Source organism: Oryctolagus cuniculus, chromosome 7, assembly GCF_051225735.1.
Source record: "Oryctolagus cuniculus isolate XC-2025 breed Fujian yellow rabbit chromosome 7, ASM5122573v1, whole genome shotgun sequence".
NCBI classification, from domain to species: Eukaryota; Metazoa; Chordata; class Mammalia; order Lagomorpha; family Leporidae; genus Oryctolagus; species Oryctolagus cuniculus.
In genome coordinates, this window is record NC_142873.1 from 113948938 (window position 1) to 113974282 (window position 25345).

Below are 25345 nucleotides of genomic sequence, written 5' to 3' on the forward strand. Positions count from 1 at the left end.
AGCGAAACACACAAGGGTAAGGAGGAGGGCACCGGGAGAGTGTTCAGCCAAGCCTTGCAGGAACATAGGTGGTGGACAGTCAGAGCCCTTTCTAGGGTATGACAGAAGAGAACAATGTCTTAATTTCTTAATGTCCTCCACAGCCATACCACCCTGAACATGTCTGATCTCATCCTAATAGTGTAGTATCTTTGGTCTAGGCCCAGAGAAGCCCATGTCTCTGAGTGAGGACCCCAGGACAGGGCTGCCATCTGTGGGGGTGGGGGAGCTGCCTGCCTGGCCCCGTATGCATTTGGTTTGTCCCAAGCAGGCAGAAATAGTTGGAACACAGAACTCCAGAGCTGCTGGGGACCTCAGCCACTGCCTTGCACAGCTGCACCGTCCAGGCTGAGGACTGCTGCTTGCCCACTGCCATGCCACAAGTTGGCAGTAGAGCAGAGACCAGAACCCAGGCCCTTATTTTCCAAGTCAGGCACTGCCTCTGGCATCCAGATCACACCATCAGCTTCTTTCTCTTCCAGCACAACTTTGATTTCATGACTTATTTTTCCACTCATTTGTTTACCCCATATTTGTCAGCCAAGCAATGTGCAGAAAAAATAAAACTATGGGCCACTGGGCTTTGGGTAGGTCCAGTTCTCCCAATAAAGTCACCCTTTGAATTAAGGAATGTTTAGGCTGCACTCCCAATAAATCACTGACTATTCTAATTGGCAAGCAAACTTTTGATAATGATAATGAATCTCCATGCAAGTCTGCTTACTAGGAAATGAAGGGTAGAATCTGGAACCGTGATTTTTCAGAGTGAATTAACAAAATGCCTCTTGCTTTATGCCTCCATCTCAGAGCTACCCTTGTAATGTGTGTGTATGTGTGTGTGTGTGGGGGGGGCATTCACTCATTCATGTTTTCAACCAATACACAATTGAGTAAACCTGAGTTCATCAATCTTTTGTTCTCAAGGTTTAAAATTCTGCAGCCCGCTCTCCAGTCTCAGTTCCAAAACACAGACACAGACACACACACACACACACACACACACACCTCTGCTTACTCTTCCAAGTCCTAGCTCAACGGTCATTTTCTTTGCAACACTTTCTGATTCCCTGGGAGCTTGGGACTTAACATACGCCAAACTTGTGGCTGTTTTTGCTTCTCCTCAAACACATTCCTTTCATTCCCACTGCAGGGCCTTTGCACCTGCTGATCTCACTGCCATTGGGCCTTCTGTCAAACACCCCTTCCTCAGGAGGGTCTCTCCTCGGTGTGCGTGGCCAGTCCTTCACATATTGTTTGTCCCATCCATCTTTGTCCCCTTACATTGCTTTCTTTCATTTATAACACTTCTCACTGACTGAAATCAACATTATTTGTTGTGACTGCATGTTTGTTGAAATATTTCCAACAGGGGGATAAGCATTGTGAGGGCAGTTATTGCTATTTAAACAGATGTAGCTTGGAACACTTGCTGAGAAAAGGAACAGGTATCAAAAAGTCAAGTAGACAGACAAGCTTCCAAGGGAGAGCTGGCTAACAGGGCTAGGAACAATGACACTGATTCATGAACAGTTCAGGGAAGAACTCATCATGTCCACTCTTTCACAGCATACAACCTATAAGAAGTTCCTGCACCACCTTGCTACAGTTGCTGTCTTGGAAAACACAAGCCTTCTGTGATCACGTGTAAAATGAGGATGACAGTTCCTGTCCCGGGGTGTTGCAGTTGTTAAATGAGTTAATGCATGGAAAGTGATTAGAAGAGTGTTTGGCTTGTATAAAGCATCATCATCATGGTCATAATCATCACTCACAGACGGGTGACACCTGTCGGGAAGAATGGTATGCCTGGCTCTTTGCTTTACTTAATTGTTCTTTTCAAACTGAAGCTTGGAAATTCTGTAATGTACCAAGTTAAACACATGCCCCCCCCCCAATTTTGAATTTAGCATAGCATGATAACCATTTTATAATAATTGCTTATCAGTGTTTATATAATCAAAAGAATTTTTAATGTGTTTAGAATGAGCATTTATGATTGTTTTCATCAAAGATTTTAAAGTTTTAAGACATGGACACATGGAGAACCATGGAAGAACTCTGAAAAACTGTAGGCTGAAAGTCTGAAATGCAACTATATCGGGACACAAATGGATGGAAACTTTAAATAAAGAGAAGAACAGCTGGAGATGGGAGAAGCAAGAAATTACCAGGAGACAGAGCTGAAGGGTCACATGCAGTCATCATTTCTCTGCTGCAGTTTCTTGGGGAAGCGCCTGTTACCACAGTCAGGACAGGAAGCAAATTGCTGCAAATGAGTTGCACAAGGTAGACAAATGCAATATTAATGATTTTTAAAATCTGCTGGAGCAGTATACGATATTCCAAGTTCAGCTAATATGCTTTTATATTTTAAAAAAAGTCTTCTTGAGGCAGGCATTGTGGCACAGTGGATTAATCCGCAGCTTGGGAGGCCCACATCCCAAATAAGAGTGCTTGGGTTGAGTCCCAGCTATTCCCATGTCTGGCCCAGTTTCTTGATAATGTACTAGCGAGGCAGTGGGTCATGGACCAAGTACTTGATTCCCTGCCACCCATGTGGGAGACTCTCAGATGTAGTTTCAGGCTCCTAGCTTTGACCTAGCCCAGGTCTGGCTGTTGCAGTCATTTGGGGAGTGAACTAAGGGATGGAAGATTTTTCTCTCTCTGCCTTTCAAATAAATAAATCAATCTTTAAAATAAACCATAGTATTCTTATTCACCTCCATTTTTTGTTTGTCTCCAGATCAGTAATCTGGTGTGGGGCTGGCATTGTGATGGAGCAGGTTAAGCCACCCCCTGTGATGCTGGCATCCCATATCGGTGCCTGTTCAACTGATCCAGCTCTCTTCTAATGTACCTGGGAAAGCAGAGGAGGATGGACCAAGTCTTTGAGCCTCTGCAGCCATGTGGGAGACCCGGATGAGGAGCCTGGCTCCTGGTTTTTCTCTGCCCTGGTTATTGTGGCTATTTGGGGAGTGAACCAATGGATGGAAGACCTCTCTCTGTTCTCACTCTCTGTAGCTCTGACTTGCAAACTTTCAAATAAATAAATGTTTAAAAAAAGAAAAAAAGGGAAATCCAGTGGATAGAAGTAGCAACCAATCCCATGCAGGCTCCTTCTGCCTTCTCTTTCCTCGAGCCCCAAGGTGTCTCAAACACTCTGTCCTCAGCAAAGGGGACTGGTTTTATAAAGAGAACATTTTAGCAGCTCATGCAATGTTCCTTATTGCCCCTAGGTGTCACTATTACAAAACAAACGGAAGCCTGAACCATCACAAGAGAAAAAAAGGTAAGAAAAAACAACAGAACATTTAGTACAGAACACTACAGCAATAACAGTTCAGAAGGCAGACACCATTTATAACAGAAGCTATAGCAATTTAGTATTTCTAAGACAATTATTAATTTCCTTTTTAATTCAAGGGCTTACCCCAAGAAGAGAAGACATCTCATTTCTCATACAGGAAAAAAAAATCTGTGTGGCTCTTTATTTCTAAAACATTTACATTTATGGACTCAGCTGAAACTCACATAATGCTAAATGTTTATGGTATAATTGTTTTATAATCAAGATTGGCTTGATAGTACAAAAGAACTAGCTTTCAGGGTAAAAATATGACAGTGAGGTTTGGTTAGGGAGGAAAAATGTAGCTGTGTGTGTTAGCTTGATATCCTACCCAATGGTATAATTTTATTTAATATATTTAAGCATGGTTTTCATTTAGATTTGGCAGCTTGATTAATGGGGATGTATTAAATAATACCTGGCTGCTAAGAGTATATTTAGGAATCAGTGCCACATAAAACATAGGGCATGCACAATTCGGTTTCATTATTATTTAAGGCTTCTCTGTTCTCTCGGCTGTGGGCACGCACATATTAAAAATTAAGTACCCACGCTCCATGTAGGCTCAGCCCTTTTAAAAGGCTTTCTCTTGTAACAGAAACATGCAATGGAAAATGAACTCAACTCTGGAAAAAGGTAATGGATTCATCCCTTTGGGGACAACTGTTCTGTTATCAAAATAAAGAAAGGGAGGGTCAGAAGGAGGGAAATAAAATTCTCAAGTGGTCAACAAAGATAGATGCCCAACATGAGAGAGCATCAGTTTCTATGACCAGGTTCCCTTCCTTGCTACAGCTGAGAGGTCAATGAGTGGAACCTTCCACCACCAGGACAAGAGGGAATTGGGGAAGACTGGGAGACTCTTAAGGTTTTAGGGAATGGATTAGTGTCCAAAGAAATGCAAGCAAATTCTGACTGATTCTCAATGAATTAAAGAAACATTTGGAGAGGGGGCATCTAGAGTTTTCTGTGTGTGTAATGATAGGAGTGGGAATTGGAGGGTGGGGATGGTTTCAGTTAACCTAGGAGATGATGACGATGATGATGACAGTGAAGGCGATGGGAAGAGCCAAGAGCCATAATAGAGTTCTACTTCATATTTTGATGAAAAAATATTATATCTGATATGCAAGCCTCTCAATAAACTAGCATGCTCTTCTTGCCACTGTTAGGCAGTTGCCTAACTCTCCTCAGACTGTAGCAAGATATCTAAGTGAGGTCTAGGTATCAAGTAACACCACATTATGTTTCCAAACAAACATCCCAGCAGAGCAGGTAATAGAATTATTCTTTAAAAAAAAAGAAGCAAAACTGTGTTTAAATTCCGAAAGTTCCGAAAACATCTCAGCACTCGGAAGGAAAGCCGGAACCTTCTCTGGTATAGGTATTGTTCCGTGCACTTGCAGATGACAGAACTGAGGCTCAGAGAGGCCACTGACATTGTCCCACATCATGCATTTAGCAACTTAGAGAGCTGGGACTGCAGTCCAAGACTGCCTGCATGGAAACTCCTCTTTTTTAACCTCCAACTCCCATTGCTTCTCTGTGGCTGACTGAAGACCTGCTTAGGGGCTATAAAGGAAATTGGGAGTGGGCTAGTGGGCACAGCACATGATTCTAGTTACCCCATGTCACCTACTTGCAAAAGGCTGGAAGAGGAGGATCTGGCTTTGCAGAAACTGCTTCCATTACTGCTGTCAATATGCTCCCCACTGGAAAGAAGTCTCAAATGTTCAGTACACCAAAGCCTCCACAGTGCTGAGGGTTATAATCAACAGACCACAGAGAACAGGCTCTGTGACATTAAGTATACAACTGGGAAGGGAGGGAATTCTGATCCATGGGGCAACACGGGTGACCTTATGCTGAGTGAGATGATCCAGTCACAAGCCGACAAGGACTGTTTGATTCCATTTCGGGAAGTACCTGGAGTAGTTAAATTCATTGAGAGTAGAAGGGTGGCTTCTGGGGGCTGGGGAGGAGGCAAGGGAGGGTTGTCAGAGAGGATGGAGTTTCAGTTATGTCAGATGAAAAGTGTTCTAGAGACAGGTGGTGGCGCTGGCTGCAAATTGGTGTAAATAAACTTAATACCACTGGATTGCACACTTCAACATGGCTAAGACAGCATATTTTGCATTGTGTCTTTGACCACAATTAAAACAAGCAAATGAAAAAGAAAACAACCAGAAATGCCTCCTCCAACAGTCATCTACACTCTTCTCTTGTATGGCAAAGTACAGAGTGCGATCTTTCAAAATATTCAGAAATGCGGCCGGCATTGCGGTACAGCAGATTAAGCTGCCGCTTGCAATCTCTCATCAGAGTGCTGGTTTGAGTCCTGGTTACTCTGTTTCTGACCTAGTCCCCTCTTAATGTACCTGGGAAGGCAGAGTAAGATGGCCCAAGTGCTTCGGTCCTTGCCACCCACATGGAGACCCTGGCTCCTGGCTGTAGCCTGGCCCAAAGCTGGCTGTTGCAGCCATGTGGGGAGTGAATCAGCAGTCGGAGGATCCCTCTCTCACTCTGCATCCCCCTGCCTTTCAAATATATAAATACCCAAATCTTTGAGAAGTGAAATCGTTCAGGGGTCCTTTTTTCTACTTTTCTGGAAAGCAGGAAGTCTTGGGGGGAAAACAGATTTTTCTTTGAATTTTTGTTTTAAAAAAACACATAGCATTTTACATCTACATATTTGTTTGAATTCTCATCCTAGTTTGAGAATTCAAACAGCTCTCTGGCCATGAACAGAGCACTCCCCTCTCTGGATCTCAACTTCCTCACCTGTAAAAGGAAGGCGTGGTGAGGTGACCTCTGAGGGCCCTGCTGGTTCTAAGAGTCTCATTCCCACTTTTCCCAATGTGCATACTGCCTAGTTTCTCAGGTACACGTTGCTAATCACTGACTCTCACCAGGACGATTTTGAGAGCCACTTTTCCTAAAGAGGAGCAGCAGAAGGCTGCGGAGTGAGGTCAGCAGACAGGAGGCTAAGGGAACTATGGGAGGAAAAGGAGAGGTGGAGTCTGATAATGTGAGGTTTAGCAGTGGGTGGGCTTGCCCAGGGAGGGAGGGAGCAGGTACTGGAGATTCCTAGGCATGAGGCATTTCCACACAGATAAAACTAGTATTTCACCGGCTGTAGGAATCCATGTACCATCTTCACAGCTTCCACATCCAGGTACCCTCTGCATAATGCTTAGTCATGAAATAGTTTTCTAAATTCTGAATACAAATCTTTTTCATTTTTCTATTAGATGTTGTCTTATTATAAGCAAGAATGTCCATGAAAACCTAGGTTAGATATTCTATTTTTTCTGACATACATTAAAATAAATATTTAACTACCACATACCAGCTAAAATTATCTTGAGTGCCATTCATGATGTGTGCATTTTGGGCAATGCCAGATTATCTTACTTTATCCCATTAATGACAGCTGGAGCCCACGGAGTTTAGTAATCCACCCACTTTTGAACTAAACAGCATGGGCTGGTTCATATTCTTCTCATCTTTAGCATGGATGTGATCTATAAAGTTACATTCATGGAACTGTCAAGTTTTAGATTTCATGGATGGTAACACTTCCAAAAGGACTTTGGAGACTGATTCAGGTTAGAAAGGTTTTATTTTGCCATGTAAGAATGCAAAAAAGTATTCTCACCATTTTAAAACCATAGGACTTCTTACACTGAACAACTGGAAAGGAGATTTCTCTGGATAACATACATAAACAGTCACTTAAGGAAGAATTCATGACATTCTGCCTACTTTTCCAGATTTTTTAGCCTATTGAAAACTCTGACATGGGTCAGTCACCATCCTGGCTCAGCATGGGGGACCACAGCGTAACGAGAGATGGCTTTGGACCTGGGCAGATCTAAACTGAAGTCCTGGTTTTCCATTAACTGTATGTGCAACCATGGGACAAGTCACTTCACTCCTCTGGGAGCCTCCATGTCCCACCTGTAAAGAGAGGGGACTACTCACTGACATGGGCAGTAGATGCAATATGTTCATGAGATGCCTATCAAGTGCCTGACTTGTAGGAGCTTCTTCCCAATCTCATTCCATCTACTCTAGAAGGTTGCTATGAGGGTACACTAGGTCTAAGACCGGGCAAGAGCCTATAAACTCCGTGTGTCACAGAGTGCTAACCCGTCCTTTGGGTCTCAGCTTAGAAATTACTTCCTGGCCGGCGCTGCAGCTCACTAGGCTAATCCTCCGCTTTGCGGCGCCAGCATACCAGGTTCTAGTCCCGGCCGGGGCACTGGATTCTGTCCTGGTTGCCCCTCTTTCAGGCCAGCTCTCTGCTGTGGCCAGGGAGTGCAGTGGAGGATGGCCCAAGTGCTTGGGCCCTGCACCCCATGAGAGACCAGGATAAGTACCTGGCTCCTGTCATCGGATCAGCGCGGTGCGCCGGCCGGAGCGTGCTGGCCGCAGCGTGCCAGCCGCAGCGTGCCGGCTGCAGCGGCCATTGGAAGGTCAACCAACAGCAAAGGAAGACCCTTCTCTCTGTCTCTCTCTCTCTCACTGTCCACTCTGCCTGTCAAAAAATAAAAAAATTTTAAAAATTTAAAAAAAGAAATTACTTCCTTTGGGAGATTTCCCTTGACCTACATCCATGTGTGGGTCAGAAGCTCCTTCCTCTGGGACCATGGCACCTGTACACTGCATCCTCTCACCACGGTACTGGCTCCACCAGGCAAATGCTCCCCCTCCCCAGTAGACCCATGAGAACTCACAGAGGTTAGGAAATAGATTGGTCTGTCTTGTCATTGTTTCACCACCATCCAGCGCATAGTCACTGCCAAAGCAGAATTAGAGCTCTTTCAACTTCGTCGGTGGACACATGAGTTGAAGGGAGGATCAGTTGTTTTGAAACCTGTTTCTCTTCTTAATGCATGGTAGTTTTGTCCAGGGGTTTATGGCATCATTTCTCAACATTTGTTCCTTGAAACTCTTTGGGGCCGGCGCTGTAGCACAGAGGGTTAAAGCCCTGGCCTGAGGTGCTGGCATCCCATATGGGTGCTAGTTCTAGTCCCAGCCACCCCTCTTCTGATCCAGCTCTCTGCTGTGGCCTGGGATAGCAGTAGAAGATGGCCCAAGTGCTTGGGCCCCTGCACCCACATGGGAGACCTGGAGGAAGCTCCTGGCTCCTGGCTTCAGATTGGCACAGCTCCAGCTGTTGCAGGCAACTGGGGAGTGAACCAGTGGATGGAAGATCTCTCTCTCTCTGTCTCTACCTCTCTGTAACTCTGTCTTTCAAATAAATAAAAATAAATCTTTTTTAAAAAAGAAAACCCAATTATCTTCAAGTAAACTTGGAAAACATTATATTCTTTATGCCTCCCCAACCTGGGTGATTCCCAATGCATGTTTATATATTAAGGTTTTAATAGAAGTCCTGCTATGTGGACTGCTAGTTAACTTGAACATAGTAGTTTTCAAACTGATTATTTCCAAGAATACCTTTTAATATACTAAGGGACACTCTCTGGGAAATCTTGGGCTGCAGAACTGGGTCTCAACACATTTTTCTCATGGTCTCCACCAATCTTTGTCCTGATCTCCTTTCCCACTTAAAACTGCATCTTCTCCCAGGGAGGCATACAGTTTAGACTTGAAGGCAACACAGACAATGGCATCTTTGATAGACAGGTGAGCAACGACCACTCCAGGAACTGACCAGAAGTATTCTGACGATGGCTGGGAATGCCTTCATGTGGAGCTTTCGCCATTCAAGGCACATGTGTCATTTTAACAGCTGTTCTTCCACCTCCTCCTTCCTCTTTCACTGCCTCACAATCACCACCACTGTCAATATTTACTGCATACTGCCTACACCAGGCATGTTCTCAATGCTCTTTCTATACTAGCTTACTTAATCCTTACCTTAGGAGGGCAGTACAGGAGTCATCATCATTCTACAGAGGGGACAAGTGAGTGCAGAGAGCTAAGGAAGACTGGAGTTTTGAAAGATGGGTAGAGCACTTTATATAGGTGGATACAAAGATATTTCACTGATTGAGAAGCTAGGGCTCTAAGCATTGAGGGAACATGTTCACCCAGAACAGATGGTCAACAGCCATATCCATCTAATTGCAAAGCTAGCTCCTTCTACCACATTGGCCTATCTCTTGGTATCAATATGTTATATTTGTTAGTTACTTTTATTTTTTATAAAGCATTTACATAGTCCTTATTCTACTGAAGCCTCTTGAAAATGCTTAAACAAATCTTACTTATTTGTTTTATAGGTCTTGAAATTGAATCTCAGAAAGCTACTATTTTAGTAATATTAAAATTAATGATAACTACTGCCCATTTTTGACAAGCTGACTTGCTCAGTGCAACAGAACTCAGAAAGGGCAGATGTGAGGCTCAGACTCAAGTCTTCCACTGCCAAGTCTAGAATTTGTCCCACCCTCTAAAGATGGGCCTCTCCAATGTGACCGTAGCATGATTACCCCAGCTGTGGCAGCAGAGAGAAGTTTACAACATCATTTTGGCATTCGGTTGGTGTGGCTTTTAGTGACTCAACATCTGCCATTAATTAGATTTCTTGTTGCCATGGTGATGGTTTATTGTTGTAAGGTTGATAAGATGACCAGTTCAAGAATACTATCTTCTCCTTTTTCCCTGCTACTTTCTAACAAAGTTTTTTTTTTCTTTTTTATCTTCTCACCTAATACAGTAGACCTTTTGCCACATAATATGATGCAGTGTTTCTCTAACCAGGACCCCCTGTTGCTGATAATCTTTGTAGTTCATGAGAATTTCATTTTCTTTTGTTCAGAACGGAGGCTTTGTCTAACCAACTTTGGTTCACATTTCATCTCTGCCACTTATTAGCTCTCTGAACATGAATAAATTAATGTTCTTTCCCATGCCTTCTTTTTTTGCACCTGGAGTAAGGGGTAATGAGACTTAACTGGAGATGTTATTTTGAGAATCTGATACAGTAACTATATAAATAGTTACTATGTAGCTAGTAAGATGCTACACACAGAAGGGAATTACTGGATGCTCAGGAAAAAGTAGATAATAGCAGTCTAATAGCAACAATTATTATTTACCAAGAGATGAGATGAAACAGATTTAGGATTGTCAGTTGAAGTTATTTGCTTTAATTCATCAATCAATTATTCTAATTTCTTCTTCCATTTAACTTGTTATTTTCCTTCATAGAGCTTGACCTAAGATGTAGCATATATTTCTTATTCTGTCTCTTCCATCAGTCTGGAGATGTAATAAGGACTAGGACCATGGTTATTTTGTTATCACTATACCTGAATGAACAACATTTACCGTGTACCTCTCTGTGTTGGACTACGTGTTAGATAGTGGAGATACAGAAATAACTTAAGCGGGAGTCTTACTCTTGAGTTATTTATGAAGGGTCTTCAAAAAAGGATTCATGGAAATGTTTGTTTTAACAACTATGCATGAATTTAAATTTTTGCACCGGAATAAAATCATGTTTTATTTCTCTTTCTCCATGAACTTTTTGAAGTTCCCTGGTACATAAAGGACCTGTGAAAATGACAAAATAGAAGAAATAGGGCACTAATCTGCCACTCCAAAAGAATTTTTTAAAAAATCCAATGACATTAATGGAATTAAATCTTCAGTGATCTTCTAGCACAAATGACTGATGTCAGGCATGAAATCCTCAAAGCTCTAAGCCCCAAAAATGATTCACAGTGTTAAGCCCCTAAAGTAATAAAAAATTCCCTTTGAAACATACAGCTAAAAAAAAAAGAAGAAGGAAAGAAAAAGAAAGGAGAAGGCCTTGTTGAGCGCCAGCTCACTGACTCCTCCCAGAACAGTCTGATCCCCTCTGCCAGTGCAGCAAGAGGTCAGATCCCCAGACAGAAAATCAATCTCCAAGAGTAGTGGGGTAGAGTTTCTTATCCACCCAGGCCACGCCACACAGTCTGTTTTCAGCAAGGGGGATGAGGCCCAGCGGCCCACTGTACACTCTCAGGTCAAGCTGATAGTGCCAGGAACACACGCATCTGACAGAAATGCAGGCACAGAGATGACATGGTGAGAGCCCTGCAGCCACTCTTTCTCAAGGCCTAGGCTATTCTGAGGTCATCTTATCATTGTATTATTAAGTATCACTATTCAGAGTCCCATGCTTGTGTTCCACAGACCCTCTGAAGCCGCCATGCAGTGAGGAAGGAGAGAGACTGATGGCTAAGCCACAGACACAGGCCAGGCCACCCTCCGCATACTTTATATGTTGGCTCCCATAGATTCCACTGCTTTAGGCTTGTATGAAAACTGGATCTCTTTTTTTTTTTTGACAGGCAGAGTTAGACAGTGAAAGAGAGAAAGGTCTTCCTTCCGTTGTTTCACCCCTTAAATGGCCGCCATGGCCGGCATGCTGCACCAATCTGAAGCCAGGAGCCAGGTGCCTCCTCCCAGTCTCCCATGTGGGTGCAGGGCCCAAGGACTTGGCCATCCTCTACTGCCTTCCCGGGCCACAGCAGAGAGCTGGACTGGAAGAGGAGCAACCGGGACAGAATCCGGCACCCCAACCGGGACTAGAACCTGGAGTACCGGCGCTGCAGGCAGAGGATTAGCCTAGTGAGCCGTGGCGCCAGCCGAAAACTAGATCTTGATTCTTGCAGCTTAAAGATTAGGAAAATGAAGTAAAAAGGAAAATGAAGTAAAAGGAGGTTGATCTTTTATCCAAGTCAAACCCTGAGTTATTCAGAAACCATACAGACACTAACAATGGGGAGCAAGTGAGACTCACAGGGAGCAAGTTAGAGCTAGTGCTGGTGTGCACAGGGAACTCTGTCTCCAGAGAGACACATCAGGCTTAGCCGCTGAGGCCTTCTCGTCCACTGAATCCAGGAGCTGGCTTTCTGCATCACCAGCCACAGTGGATGCCTTCTTAGCTCCAGGGAGATTACAGAGAACCTGTAAAGCTCCTCCTCCGGTTTGAAACAACATCTGTGTATCTGGCATCTACTCCAACTAAGGACGCGTGCGACCTGGACCCTGACCTAGCAGCTCACATGCATTGGGAAAGCCGACACTGAAACTTCTGAGTGCAGTGCTGGAACCAAGCACAGGGGCAGGGCAGTGTGGAATGTTCACCAAGAACCCACACAGAGAAGGCTTTCTGCACTCCACAGTATGCAGGCTACAAGGTCAGGATGTCTGGTTTATATCTGAGCTTCACCCATGACTACCTGTGTCACCTGGGGCAAGTATCTGCCCTCTGGCTCTCTGATTCAGCTTTCTCGTCTGCAAAGTGCAATCAACATCAGGACCCTAGGGATGGTTGTAAGTAGCAAGGGAGTGCTTCAACAGGGTCTGGAGCACACTAAATGAATCCTCTCTGCTTTCTTCTTTAGGACCCCCTTGAAGGTTAAGGGTCCCAGCTCCCCACCACACTACAATAGACTGGAAATTCACATTCACAGGAAAAGCCTCCTGTTTCCTAATGGTCAAAGCACTGGCTTAAATCTTCAGATCAGAACTGTCTATAAATTCTCCTCCACCACCTGTGGTGGTTAGGCAGTTTGCTGGATTGGGGATGACTGCTGCAATCTAGTTATCCAAACCAGTCTGGCTTGACAAGGTCCCCAGGCCTCAGAGATGCTGAGCGGTAGAACAGATACAGCCAATTTGGTAGGAGTTTCACCCCCAGCCATTCTACCCAACACATTGGCTCCTCCAGGCCAAGGCATCAGTTGATGGGGAGGGGCTGTTGGAGAGGAGAGGAGATGAATTAGGGCCTAGGGTAAGGTAGGATGTTTTCTTCCCATCTGTTAGGGACATTGACTCAGAAGGTGACTTCTCTGAGTGAAATAAGTCAGTCCCCAAAAGACAAGTGTATATTTTCTCTGCTATGTTGTAGATAGAGTACAAAAATAATGCATAGGAATGAAATGGACATCTTATGATTTGATTGTTGTTTTTATCCTCATTTATACTCTTGTGGAACTGTGGTCTCTCTACTTTTTATTTGTTGGATATTATAGTCAGTGGTAGTACATTAAGCCTGTGATTATAGAGTGGATCAAAATTATGCTTTTGTAAAAATTAAAGAAAAAGAAGAAAGGAAGGAAGGAAGGAGATTGAAGGAGGCAGAGGGGAAGGGAGGAAAGCACAGTTATCTTCATAGAATTGTACCTACCTATGAAATACACGAAATCTGTTCTCTTTATATTAATAAAACATTTTTAAAAAATAAATTCTCAAATGTGAGATTTTTACAACATGCTACACAAAAATGCTCTTGAGTGAAACAGGATAGTTTTCAAGGGGCATTCAAAGAGTGTCCTTGGGGTAGGTGTGTGACCTAGCAGATAAGATACTTGTGTTCCACAGCAGAGTAACTGGGTTCTGTTCCTTGCTCCAGCCCTTGACTCCAGCTTCCTGCTAATGCAGACCCTAGGAGGCAGCAGGTAATCGGGTTCTTTCCACCCACATGAGAGACCCTGATTGAATTATGGGCTCCCAGTGTTGGTCTGGCCCAGTGATGGCCATTGTGGACGTCTGGGAATTGAATAAGCTGATGGGAGCCCTTTCCTTTTAGAGTCCCAAATTAGAATTTTTTTTTTTTTAGATTTATATATTTGAAAGAGCAACAGAAAAGAGATACACACACACACACACACACACACACACACACAGAGATCTTCCATCCATGGGTTCACTCCCCTCAGAAGCCACAACAGCCAGGCCTGGGTCAGCCAGAAGCAGGAACTCCATCCTGGAGTTCATGGATGGCAGGGGCCCAACTATTTAGGTCATCTCTGCTGCCTTCCAAAGTGCATTAGCGGGAAGGCAGATCAGCAGCAGAGCAGCTAGAACTCCAACAGGTACTCAGATAAAGAATGCCGGTGTTGCAGGCAGCTGCTTAACCTGTTGTGCCACAGCAGGGCCACTGGATGGGAGCTCCTTCTGTGTCAGACTGGCTCTTTACCTTTCCAATAAACAAATTCATTTTTTTAAAATAAAAAGTGCTACCCATCTATTTCAGGGACTCATCAAAACTGCTGGAGACAACTAATAAACTTTTTGTGATCACAAGCCATTATTCTTAAGGAGGAAACAGCATTATCATCTCAAAAGCATTTATGTTGTTGATCTTTTAAAAAGCTGAGACTTTCTACCTAAGACATTTTTTTAAACCACTAGACAGTTAAATGATGAGGGGGTGTTGTTCAAAGGATGCTTCCAGTTCTCCTGATCAAGTTCCTAATTGACTTGTTTGTAGCTAACAACCCCCACCCCAAACAACTGTGGTCCTTATATATCCAGTCTTCTCTCTTCCTCTGCTGAACTGGGATCCTTCCAGGAGGTAAGCTGATCCCTTTTCTCTCTGCATCTGTTTCTCTGCTCTTAGTGGCACCACTGTCTAAAATGCCTTCTTCCTGCTGCTCCTTTGGCTGTCCTACTTAACATTTCCCTCACCCAAGCTCATCTCAAACCCCAGTTGTTCTCCAAAGCCATACTTCTCCCTCCCACTTGTGGCCACAACCAGAGTAGATAATGTTAACAATACTCTCTGGTTTCAGCTTGCTTCAGTTGTATTTCTGTTCTTCATTTTATTTTCTGACCTGTCAGCTCCTTGAAGGAGGGCAGCCTGGACTTACTTTTCTTTTTTCATTCATTTTAATTTCTAAAACCACGTGGCCCTCTACTACAGACTCCTGTACTTGGATGTCACCAGTCTAAAGAGCACATGCTTGAGGACAGAAAAATCTGCTTGACAGAACAGTGTGAACTTGATAGAATAGTGTGAACTTGATAGAACAGTGTGAACTTGGGGGAGTTATTTCAATTTTTCTGTTCCTTCATTTGTAAAAATGGAAAAAAGATATTTTTTCACATTTGCCTATTCTGAGAATTTGGTAAGAAGGGTTGAATATTGTTTGTGTAAGGAAATGTCCACTGCACCCCATGGGAGACCAGGATAAGTACCTGGCTGCTGCCTTCGGATCAGCGCGGTGTGCCGGTCGCAGCGCGCCGGCCGCGGCGGCCATTGGAGGGTGAACCAACGGCAAAGGAAGACCTTTCTCTCTGTCTCTCTCTCTCACTGTCCACTCTGCCTGTCAAAAAAAAAAAAAAAAAAAAAAAAAAAGAGAGGAAATGTCTATCAGACCAGAGTAATATGAATTATGTATGCAGCTTTCCTACTCTCAGCTTTGAAAAAGGAAAAAAGCTTAGAAAACCTTGAGGAATGGATACAAATAAATGAAGGCTCTGAGACATGAACTTCAGTCAAACACTCCAAATGCCACTTCTTAATAGTGATGTAATTCTGGGCAAGCCACCTGCCTCTTTGACACTTCGTTTCCTCATTTGGGGATGAGGATAAACGCAAATCTACTACAGCAACTCACTAGAATAATGAATGGTCCAGAGCTGTTGCTCAAAAGTGAAGAGTTTCTATTTCTTTTGACTCAGTACAATCTTGTACTATGCTTGGCTATCACTTGCAGTCAAGTCTTGCCTCCATGGAGAGCACTTAGGGCCAGTGGCCCCAGTGCCTAATCAGGGTTGGGCACAAGGACACTATTCACTATGATGCTTTAGTCAATTTCTTTCTTTTTAAAAGCAATCTTTGAATTCCATTTTACTACCAACATTTTTGAAAAAAAATTTCTTGTCTTTATTTAGTCAAAGTGAACTGCTCTACAGGATAACCAGCTGCCCCTTCTCCAGTTGGCCTCGCCCATTCCCATAGAGAGAGAAGAAGGGAAATAAACTCACTGTAAGGACTCCCCTTTTACTATTTAAAATCAACTATATCCATCAGAGTTTCATCAGAACAAGTGAAACCCCTTTAGATCTTTAAACTGAAATAATTTCATATAAGCAATTGATTTCGTAAATGACAGAAGAAGTCGGGAGGCCAGATAGGTGATGTTAAAGCAGCCTAGATCAGCAACAGGAGACATTGCTACCCTCCTTAGGAACCAAGGGATGATAGGAGGCAGTGCTGTGACCAGAGGCAGGAGCTGAGATTGTCAGGCTGCAAATGAAACCAAAGAAGGACTGACTGGCCAGAACTGGGCTGTCAGAGAGAATCTGGGAGGTGGAATGGTGCAGAAGATACAGTGAGAGAAAAGATGACCCGACTTCGGCCCATCCTGTACATATTTCTTCTTTTGGCATCTCCCATTAACCAAACTTATCCAGAGACCAGGTGCAAGGGTGCCTGGGCAAGAAAGGGAGAGCAGAGCAAGGAAGGGATGAGTAGGCTCTCGAAGAGCAGTCAGGCAAAGACCTACCCAGTTGTCGTTCAGTAACACAGATGAAGCACTAATAAAGCATGGAGTTGGCTAACAATGACAGTCATCATAAACATTACCGTCATCTTGCATGACTCTCTTTACTAGTCCATTCATACCAGCAACTATGCCAAATATGTCTTGTACATATTATCTCATGTAATCTCCACAACATGCGTAGTAGTCCTATTTTTACAAATGAGGAAACAGGCTTAGAGAGATGAAGTGATTGGCCTAATGCACAGTTGTAAATTCTGAACTCGGGATGGAACCCAGATGGGGGTGATATGAGAGGCTGCCCTGCTGATTAGAGGCCAATTTTATTGCTTATACTCTAAGTCATGCTGCTAGTAGTCAAAACAAAGAGGACCAGATAAGTGGGACATGTAACTTGCTTGTAATTATGGGGAGGGTATTTTATTTTAAAGCCCTGTATACTCTGTGAGCCTTAAATTTGTTCTAAAAAACAAAGTAGAGATGAAAAATATTAGAGTATAGCAGACCACTTATAAGTGAAAATGTTTCATGCAATTATCTAAATGGACAAAAAAAAATACATCCCTCAGTGCAGTTTATAAAGTCCATGGTGTTCTGCCCTGAAGGTAACAGGGTCTATTTGCAAGGAGGATGCCAGCTTCCGTGGCCTCTCTGTAGCTCGCTGTTTACGGATACTTGATAGGCTTTACCACCTGTTGCCCTTCTCACTTGCTGGGCACTTCATTTTAGCACTTCTCTGATGCCAGGTTCTTGACTAGCTCTCATTCTGGGGTCCTCTAAGACACGCCTAAGCCAGTGATACAGCTTTGTTTGTGACCCTGGCTAGGGAAGGAATATTCAGGGATATGCTATCCATCTGCCAAGCCAGGTATCCTCTGTACGGCCCTTGGAGTAAATGACATCTCCAGAAATTTAGAAACCTGGGTTATCCTTAACCTGAAGTCAAATTTCAATGTCATGCTCTGGGCATTCAACAACGTAGTATATCATGAATTCTGATTCTTCTATACAAGTTCTGTGTAAGGATTTCCAGGTTTTACTTTTTTTTTTAATATTCATTCATTCATTTATTTGAGAAGCAGACAGCAAGAAAGAGACACACAGACAAAAAGTGATCTCTCATCTACTAGTTCCTTCCTCAAATGTCTGCAACAGCTGGTGCTAAGCCAGGCTGCATTCATGAGCCAGAGACCCAACCACTTGAACCATACCTGCTGCCTCCTAGGGTACACATTAGCAGGAAGCTAGAATGGAGAGAGGAACAGGGACCCAGACCCTGTCACTCCAATGTGAGATGCAGGTGTCCCAAGCAGAATCTTTTTTTTTAACTTTTATTTAATAAATATAAATTTCCAAAGTACAACTTTTGAATTTTAGCGTCTTTTCCCCCTATAACCTCCCTCTTACCCACAACCATCCCATCTCCCATCACATTCTCCATCAAGATTCATTTTCAATTATCTTTATATACAGAAGATCTACTTAGTATTTACTAAGTAAAGATTTCAACAGTTTGCACCCACACAGAAACACAAAGTATAAAGTACTGTTCAAGTACTAGTTATACCATTAATTCTCATAGTACAACACATTAAGGACAGAGATCCTACATGGGGAGTTAAGTGCACAGTGACTCCTGTTGTTGATTTAACAACTGACACTCTTATTTACGACGTCAGTAATCACCCGAGGCTCTTGTTATGAACTGCCAAGGCTATGGAAGCCTCTTGAGTTCAGCAACTCTGATCTTATTTAGACAAGGCCATAGTCAAAGTGGAAGTTCTCTCCTCCCTTCAGAGAAAGGTACCTCCTTCTTTGATGGCCTATTCTTTCCACTGGGATCTCACTCACAGAGATCTTTCATTTAGGTCTTTTTTTTTTTTTTTGCCACAATGTCTTGGCTTTCTATGCTTGAAATACTCTCATGGGCTTTTTAGCCAGAACCTAATGCCTTAAGGGCTGATTCTGAGGCCAGAGTGCCATTTAGGATATCTGCTATTCTATGAGTCTTCTGTGTATCCCACTTCCCATGTTGGATTATTCTCTCCTTTTTAATTCTATCAGTTAGTATGAGCAGACACTAGTATTGTTTATGTGATCCCTTTGACTCTTAATCCTTTCATTATGATCAATTATGAACTGAAACTGATCACTTTGACTAGTGAGATTGCATTGGTACATGCCATCCTGATGGGATTGAATTGGAATCCCCTGGTACATTTCTTTTTTCTTTTTTTTTGACAGGCAGAGTGGACAGTGAGAGAGAGAGAGAGACAGAGAGAAAGGTCTTCCTTTGCCGTTGGTTCACCCTCCAATGGCTGTCGCGGCCGGCACACTGCGGCCGGGACACTGCGCTGATCCGAAGGCAGGAGCCAGGTGCTTCTCCTGGTCTCCCATGGGGTGCAGGGCCCAAGGACTTGGGCCATCCTCCACTGCACTCCCTGACCACAGCAGAGAACTGGCCTGAAAGAGGGGAAACCGGGACAGAATCCAGAGCCCCGACAGGGACTAGAACCCGGTGTGCAGGCACCGCAAGGCAGCGGATTAGCCTATTGAGCCGTGGCACCAGCCCTCCGGTACATTTCTAACTCTACCATTAGGGGTAAGTCCGAGTGAGCATGTGTCAAACTGTACATCTCCTCCCTCTCTTTTTCCCACTCTTATATTTAACAGGGATCACTTTTCAGTTAAATTTAAACACCTAGAAATAATTGTGTGTTAATTAAAGAATTCAACCAATGGTATTAAGTAGAAGAAAAAATACTAAAAGGAATAAAATAGTAAATTGTTCCTTGATATTCAGGACAAGGGCTGATCAAGTCATTGTTTCTCATAGTGTACATTTCACTTCAACAGGTTTCCTTTTAGGTGCTCAGTTGTCACCAATCAGGGAAAACATATGATATTTGTCCTTTTGGGACTGGCTTATTTCACTCAGCATGATGTGTTCCAGATTCCTCCATTTTGTTGCAAATGACCAGATTTCATTTTTTTTTTTTACTGCTGTATAGTATTCTATAGAGTACATATCCCAGTCTTCTGTTAATGGGCATTTAGGTGGATTCCATGTTTTAGCTATTGTGAATTGAGCTGCAATAAACACTGAGGTGCAGACAGCTCTTTTATTTGCCAATTTAATTTCCTTTGGGTAAATTCCAAGGAGTGGGACGGCTGGGTTGTATGGTAGGGTTATATTCAGGCTTCTGAGCAATCTCCAAACTGACTTCCATAGTGGCTTTACCAGTTTGCATTCCCACCAACAGTGGATTAGTGTCCCTTTTTCCCCCACATCCTCACCAGCATCTGTTGTTGATATATTTCTGTATATAAGCCATTCTAACCCGGGTGAGGTGAAACCTCATTGTGGTTTTGACTCCCAAGCAGAATCTTAACCATTACGCTATCTAGGTTAGGTTTTAAAGAAATGACAAGTTTAGACTTTGGTACCAGGATGAACCAGGTCTCTCCTGAAGAACTGTAACCACCATATGACAACACATCTCCCAGCTGGAGGCCTGAAGCTCATTGAACCCAGAGACCAGATCAGTACTATAGAGGTTTGGTCAATCCAGTTTTAAAATAATCTGGGTTTCAATATCCTTAGGAATTCCTTTTAGCACTAAAACCATGCTAATAATAGTATTATTTTTTTTTTAAAAAATTATTTGACAGGTAGAGTTATAGACAGTGAGAGAGATACAAAGAGAAAGGTCTTCCTTCCGTTGGTTCACTCCCCAAATGGCCGCTATGGCCGGTGCTGCACTGATCCGAAGCCAGGAGCCAGGTGCTTCTTCCTGGTCTCCCATGCGGGTGAAGGGGCCCAAGCACTTGGGTCATCCTCCACTGCCTTCCCAGGCCACAGCAGAGAGCTGGACTGGAAGAGAAGCAACCGGGACTAGAACCCGGCGCCCATATGGGATGCCAGTGCCACAGGCAGAGGATTAACCAAGTGAGCCATGGCGCCGGCCTCACTAATAATAGTACTTTTATACAACCTGGCACAGAGTCAGATCATCTTGCCCTTGTCTCTCCATGTTTATGTGGCTTGGCTTGTACCTGAACTCATGTGAATCTAGAACCCCTGCCACCCCAAAATAAATGGTTGGTATATTTTCTTCTTTCTCAATAGCTTCTCACATGTTGAGTTTTACTCTGATAGTCTGCTTGGTAATTTATTGTGAACTTCCTTAAATCCTTTACAGAAAAAGAGAATGAATGGCAAACAAGTTATTTGCTCCTGAAGCAAAACTTCCAAGATGAATGTAAGCAGCTGCGTCACCATCACATCCCAGGGCCAATGATTCTGGTGAGTCACTCTGGCCTGCTCCACCTGCCCCTCATACGTCACCTGTTAAAGCATTAGCACAGCTGCAGGCTTAGCCTTACCATTCCCTCAAGCAGAAGGGAGAAAGAATTTCTTCCTCACTAGTGAGGGGCCTGGATTTCCTCACGTGGCATCTGCCCTATTTCTAGTGTAGGGCATGGAAGTCTGGAGGATACGTGGAAGGTGAGTCTGCAGCCAAATCACCTGAGTTTAAATCCCCATTCCCCCATTAGCCATCTATGTGAACCTAGACAAGCTACTCAATGTCTTGGTGCCACAATTTCCTGTTTTATATGGTAGACTGATGATGCCAGGTACATCATAGGATTGCTTGAGGACTAATGCACAAAATAATCACAGTACTTTTCCATGTAACCTGCCTTGTGCTAAATGTTCTTTCATTCATAGAATCTTTGCAGTGGTTCAGTGGGGGTAGTTAATGCAAAACTGAGTATCAGAGAAATTAATGCCCCACTGAGTTTGTTCACATAGCTAACATGCCAAGAAAATGCCATCACCCTCGGGTGTAACAAGGTGACATGGAGGGCTTCCTTCTCTCTTCTGCCCATTTGATTTCCTCTCACTCTGCCCACCATGGATTCAGCTCACTTATTCTCTCTCTGTGATCACCAGACTTGGCAAGCAGTTGCCAGAATACCATATGTCTGGGCCTCCAGCAGTTATCACCAGCACTCACTATGGTGACCTGAATGGTGAGAGATTTGTTTGCTGGGCCTCATGTTCTCTCTGCTTCCAGAGGAGACACTTCACTGCAGAGAGGAAGAGCAGTGACTTGGGGACCCGTGGCCCCCAGGTCAGTCCCCCAGCTGCTGATCCTCCAAGACCTGGTTCAAGGATTGCCTCTTTGGGAGGACCACCCTAGCCCTCAAGAGTGGAAGACTCCTTCCTTCTCTGGTGCCCTGCTCTGCAGTTGGGTAATAATTAGAATTTAAACAAAGAATGGCCAACAGGAAATAAAACCGTGTTGCTTTATACATACTAACAGTTCACTCCCTATGACAAGAATTATATTGTATCTCCAGATCTTATCTTTTACAGATGAGGGCTCTCAAGCACAGAGCAATGAAGTAACTCACCGGAGGTAAGTGGCAGAGCAAAGATTTGAGCCCAAGCCAGCGGTCTTTGCCGGGACATTTTCATCATGACTTTCTCATACTGGGTCCACCCTCCCCCCACTAGGCTGGGAACTCCTTGGCCACTGAGATTAGGTCTAATGTTTCTTTGGCCTACTACCATCTAGGATTGTTCCTGTCACATGGAGGCCCATCCTGATGAATGGTGCTTCAAAGAATGAAACAGGGATCCCCACAGCCTCCTCTGAACCAAGGCCAAGTTCACGTGTGCCTTGTCCCAAGCCAGTCCTCTGTCCTCTGACAGCCCAGCTACTACAGCCCATGACTGTCTCCAGCAGCAGAGGAGAGCAGAAAAATGCATCCTGGCATCACAGGAAGCACTTGAGTAAACGGTGGTGCATTAATGGGGCAAAAACAAGCCAGGGGAGTGATGAATTTGGCTTCCCCTTCAATATTATGTTTACACAAGTTGATTATATAGCACTTAATTACTAATTTGCCCTACTTAAACCAGGAGTGCCTTTAATTTTTAATGAGGTAAGGGAAGAAGATGCCTTTACTTAGTAAGGAGTAGCTATTTTATTTCCTTCTCTTGTTCTGCCCAGCCAATTAATAACACTTCTAAGGAAATACATCCCTCTCATGAGTCTTTCTCCTCATCTTCTCCCCGACCTCCCAGGTTCAAAAAGAAATGCAAACAGACAAGAGCCGCTTAAAAAACAAACGAACTTACTTCCCCTCTGACCTGGCTGGCTGGACAAGAAAAGCCCTGTACAGTGGAGTAACATGGTACCCATAAATGGTACTATCTGATAGTGGGGGGTGGGTGTGGCTGTGTCTATTTCCATAAACCACAACTTGATTGTAACCAACAACACAGTAAACAGCCATGGGTCTCTAAGCAAGGCAATCCCACCCCATTACAGTCCCATTTTGTTTGCTGGGTGTCAATGTCAGATCACTTTAAGGATGGTCTTGGGGAAGCCTAGATACTGAGAAGGGCATGCACTTTGGAGTCAGATCTGATTTCATGCTAGGTCCATCACTTGCACATTGCTTATTCTGAGTGCGTTTCCTATCTATAAAGGAGAAGTGAATAACTTGCAAAAATTAAATGCTATCTAAAGTGCCTTAGCACCCATGTCCAGCTTGAGTAGGTGCTGAAAAATATTAGCTTGCCCCTCCCCATTAGCAGGAAAATGAAAGCAGGAATAACAGAGTCATCTGGGGTGACCTGCAGCATGCTTCTCATTATTAGCAGGGTTAGGAGTCCAATTCAGTGCTACTCCAGGGGCCCATGTGTAATGACAAGAGAGCTTGCCCCAGACTGTAAACCAGCACACTGACGTTCATGGAGAACATCTTGCTGTGAATCAGATGGCATGTGAAGAGTGCACGTGGTGACAGAATTGATTTACATTCTGAAGCAAGTGCCTTATCTCATCACAAAGCCAACCCAGCCACTGCCAGACTGGACCCTGGTCCACGGCCCGCTGAGTAGCCCAGCCTAGAAGACTATGTTGGACACTTCATGTGTTCCTGAAATCCTGCCCCACCCTTCACTGAGCTCAGACAGGCTGACCTGTGTGGACTGTATCAACGAGTTCCCTTGCCCTTTGATTTTAAATCCAGCCAAAGAGGAGGCCAGCAGCAGATCACAGACAGAGAGGAGAATGGGGTTCACACAGCCCTTTCCTCCCAGGGTCACTTGCAGCCAGCTGCCTGGGCAGTCTCTGCACGATCCTCTTTTAAGGGCTTCCATGACTGCACTGTGCTCTGGCCTCTTCAGGCTTCACTATTACAAACCCCAGGGTACCACATTCTCCCTTGTGACTTCTCTACGCCTTGCCCACTGTTTCAAAAATGCTCTCTCTTTTAAACTCTCTAAAATTATCCCAGGGGTAGACATTTGACCTAGTAGTGAAGATACCTGAGATGCTGCAAGCCCATATTGAAGTACCTGAATTCCAGTCCCAGCTCTGTCTCAGTTCTGTTTTCTGGTAATATACACCACAGTAGGTTCAGGTAGTTGTGTCCCTGCCACCCACATGGGAGATGTGGACTGAGTTCTTGGCTCCTGGCTTCAGCCAGGCCCAGCCCCAGCAGTTACAGATGCGAGCTGTCTCTGTGTGACTGTCTCTCTGCCTTTCAAATAAATAATAAATACATACATACATAAATAAAAATTTTAAAAAAGAATTTAAAATAATCCTAATTGGAAAGCATCTTTTGTTTATTTGTCAGGATACTGACTGATACAGTGACATTTTAATGCACATCTAAATTCTCAGCATCTACTACTCACACCAGCTTTTACACAGCAGCAATCACACGTAGCTGCAGAAGAGTCCATTTCCATCTGCAGCAGAGTGAATAGTTGTTGATTTTGGATTCCTGGACTAGGATTTGGGTTTTGGCTCCGTCACTTTCTTGTTATTGTCTCAGTGAGTCACTTAATCTCACCTTGTTTTCTCACTGGCAAAATTATAATGATAACACTATAGGCTGTTTCCTTTTTATAATTTTTAACATAGCACAAGATGTTTAGGTCTGCAAATTTTTTTGAAATGCATATTCTAAAAGGCAAATCTCTCAAGTTTCTGAATCAGCGGTACTTTCTTATGGGTCACTGCAGAGTATCACATACCTCCACTGAGTGACTGTGAGGATGATTTCGTGTTTCCACCTGTATATACCTCTTGATCATTTTCATCAGTGCTGCAAACTAGACCCTTTCATAGACTTTAGTGAAAAAGGGATTTATAGCAGTGTGAAGTGCTATCTTGAACAAAATCAAGTTCAAGAGTTAGGCAACCTCTATTTTAGAGATACAAATCTGTAATCCTTCCAAGTATCTAAGAATTCTGTAGATATTTGGCCACTGCTTCTTTTTATAAAAACCTAGTTCTTAAGTTTCTGAATAAAATTGCAAGGGAAGAAAGATATTTAGGAACAATGTATTTGTGAGTCCAAATCTTCATGTTAACAACAACAGTCTTAAAAGTGCCTTCGAAGCAAAGCTGCTGATTAAAGTGCTTCATACTGTTCCCTTCTATAAAAAAGTAAATAAGAAGATTATGATTGAAAGCAAATAAATAAAGCAAGAGTATGAAGTTTTTCTCAGGCAAAGAATCCAAAAATTTCAAAACTACAGAGCACCCTTCCTGTTTTAATCTCTTTGGTCAACACTCAACCCAACAGTGATGACAAATGCGTGATGCTGAACTTTTCTATGAACCCTACCATATAAAATGTGGCTGAGTTGCTATATTGGAATCTGTGC

General features: G+C 43.5%; 1 protein-coding gene across 27 annotated transcripts in view; it reads right to left on the reverse strand.

The window, feature by feature from the left end:
* The window catches only part of FGGY (FGGY carbohydrate kinase domain containing), a 511202-nt gene that overhangs the window by 56929 nt on the left and 428928 nt on the right, over positions 1-25345 (reverse strand). For 8 of the 27 annotated variants that reach the window (XM_051857704.3, XM_089337318.1, XM_089337330.1 and 5 more), the window contains 2 exons: positions 15335-15462; positions 2208-2305 (listed from right to left, as the gene is read on the reverse strand). The exons of 14 other annotated variants lie outside the window; for them this stretch is intronic. In XM_051857704.3, coding sequence (XP_051713664.3) covers positions 2208-2305; positions 15335-15462 — 226 coding nt within the window. The remainder of the gene's footprint in view (positions 1-2207; positions 2306-15334; positions 15463-25345) is intronic. 5 more of the 27 variants (XR_011390683.2, XR_016237332.1, XM_089337323.1 and 2 more) reach the window with 2 other exon arrangements.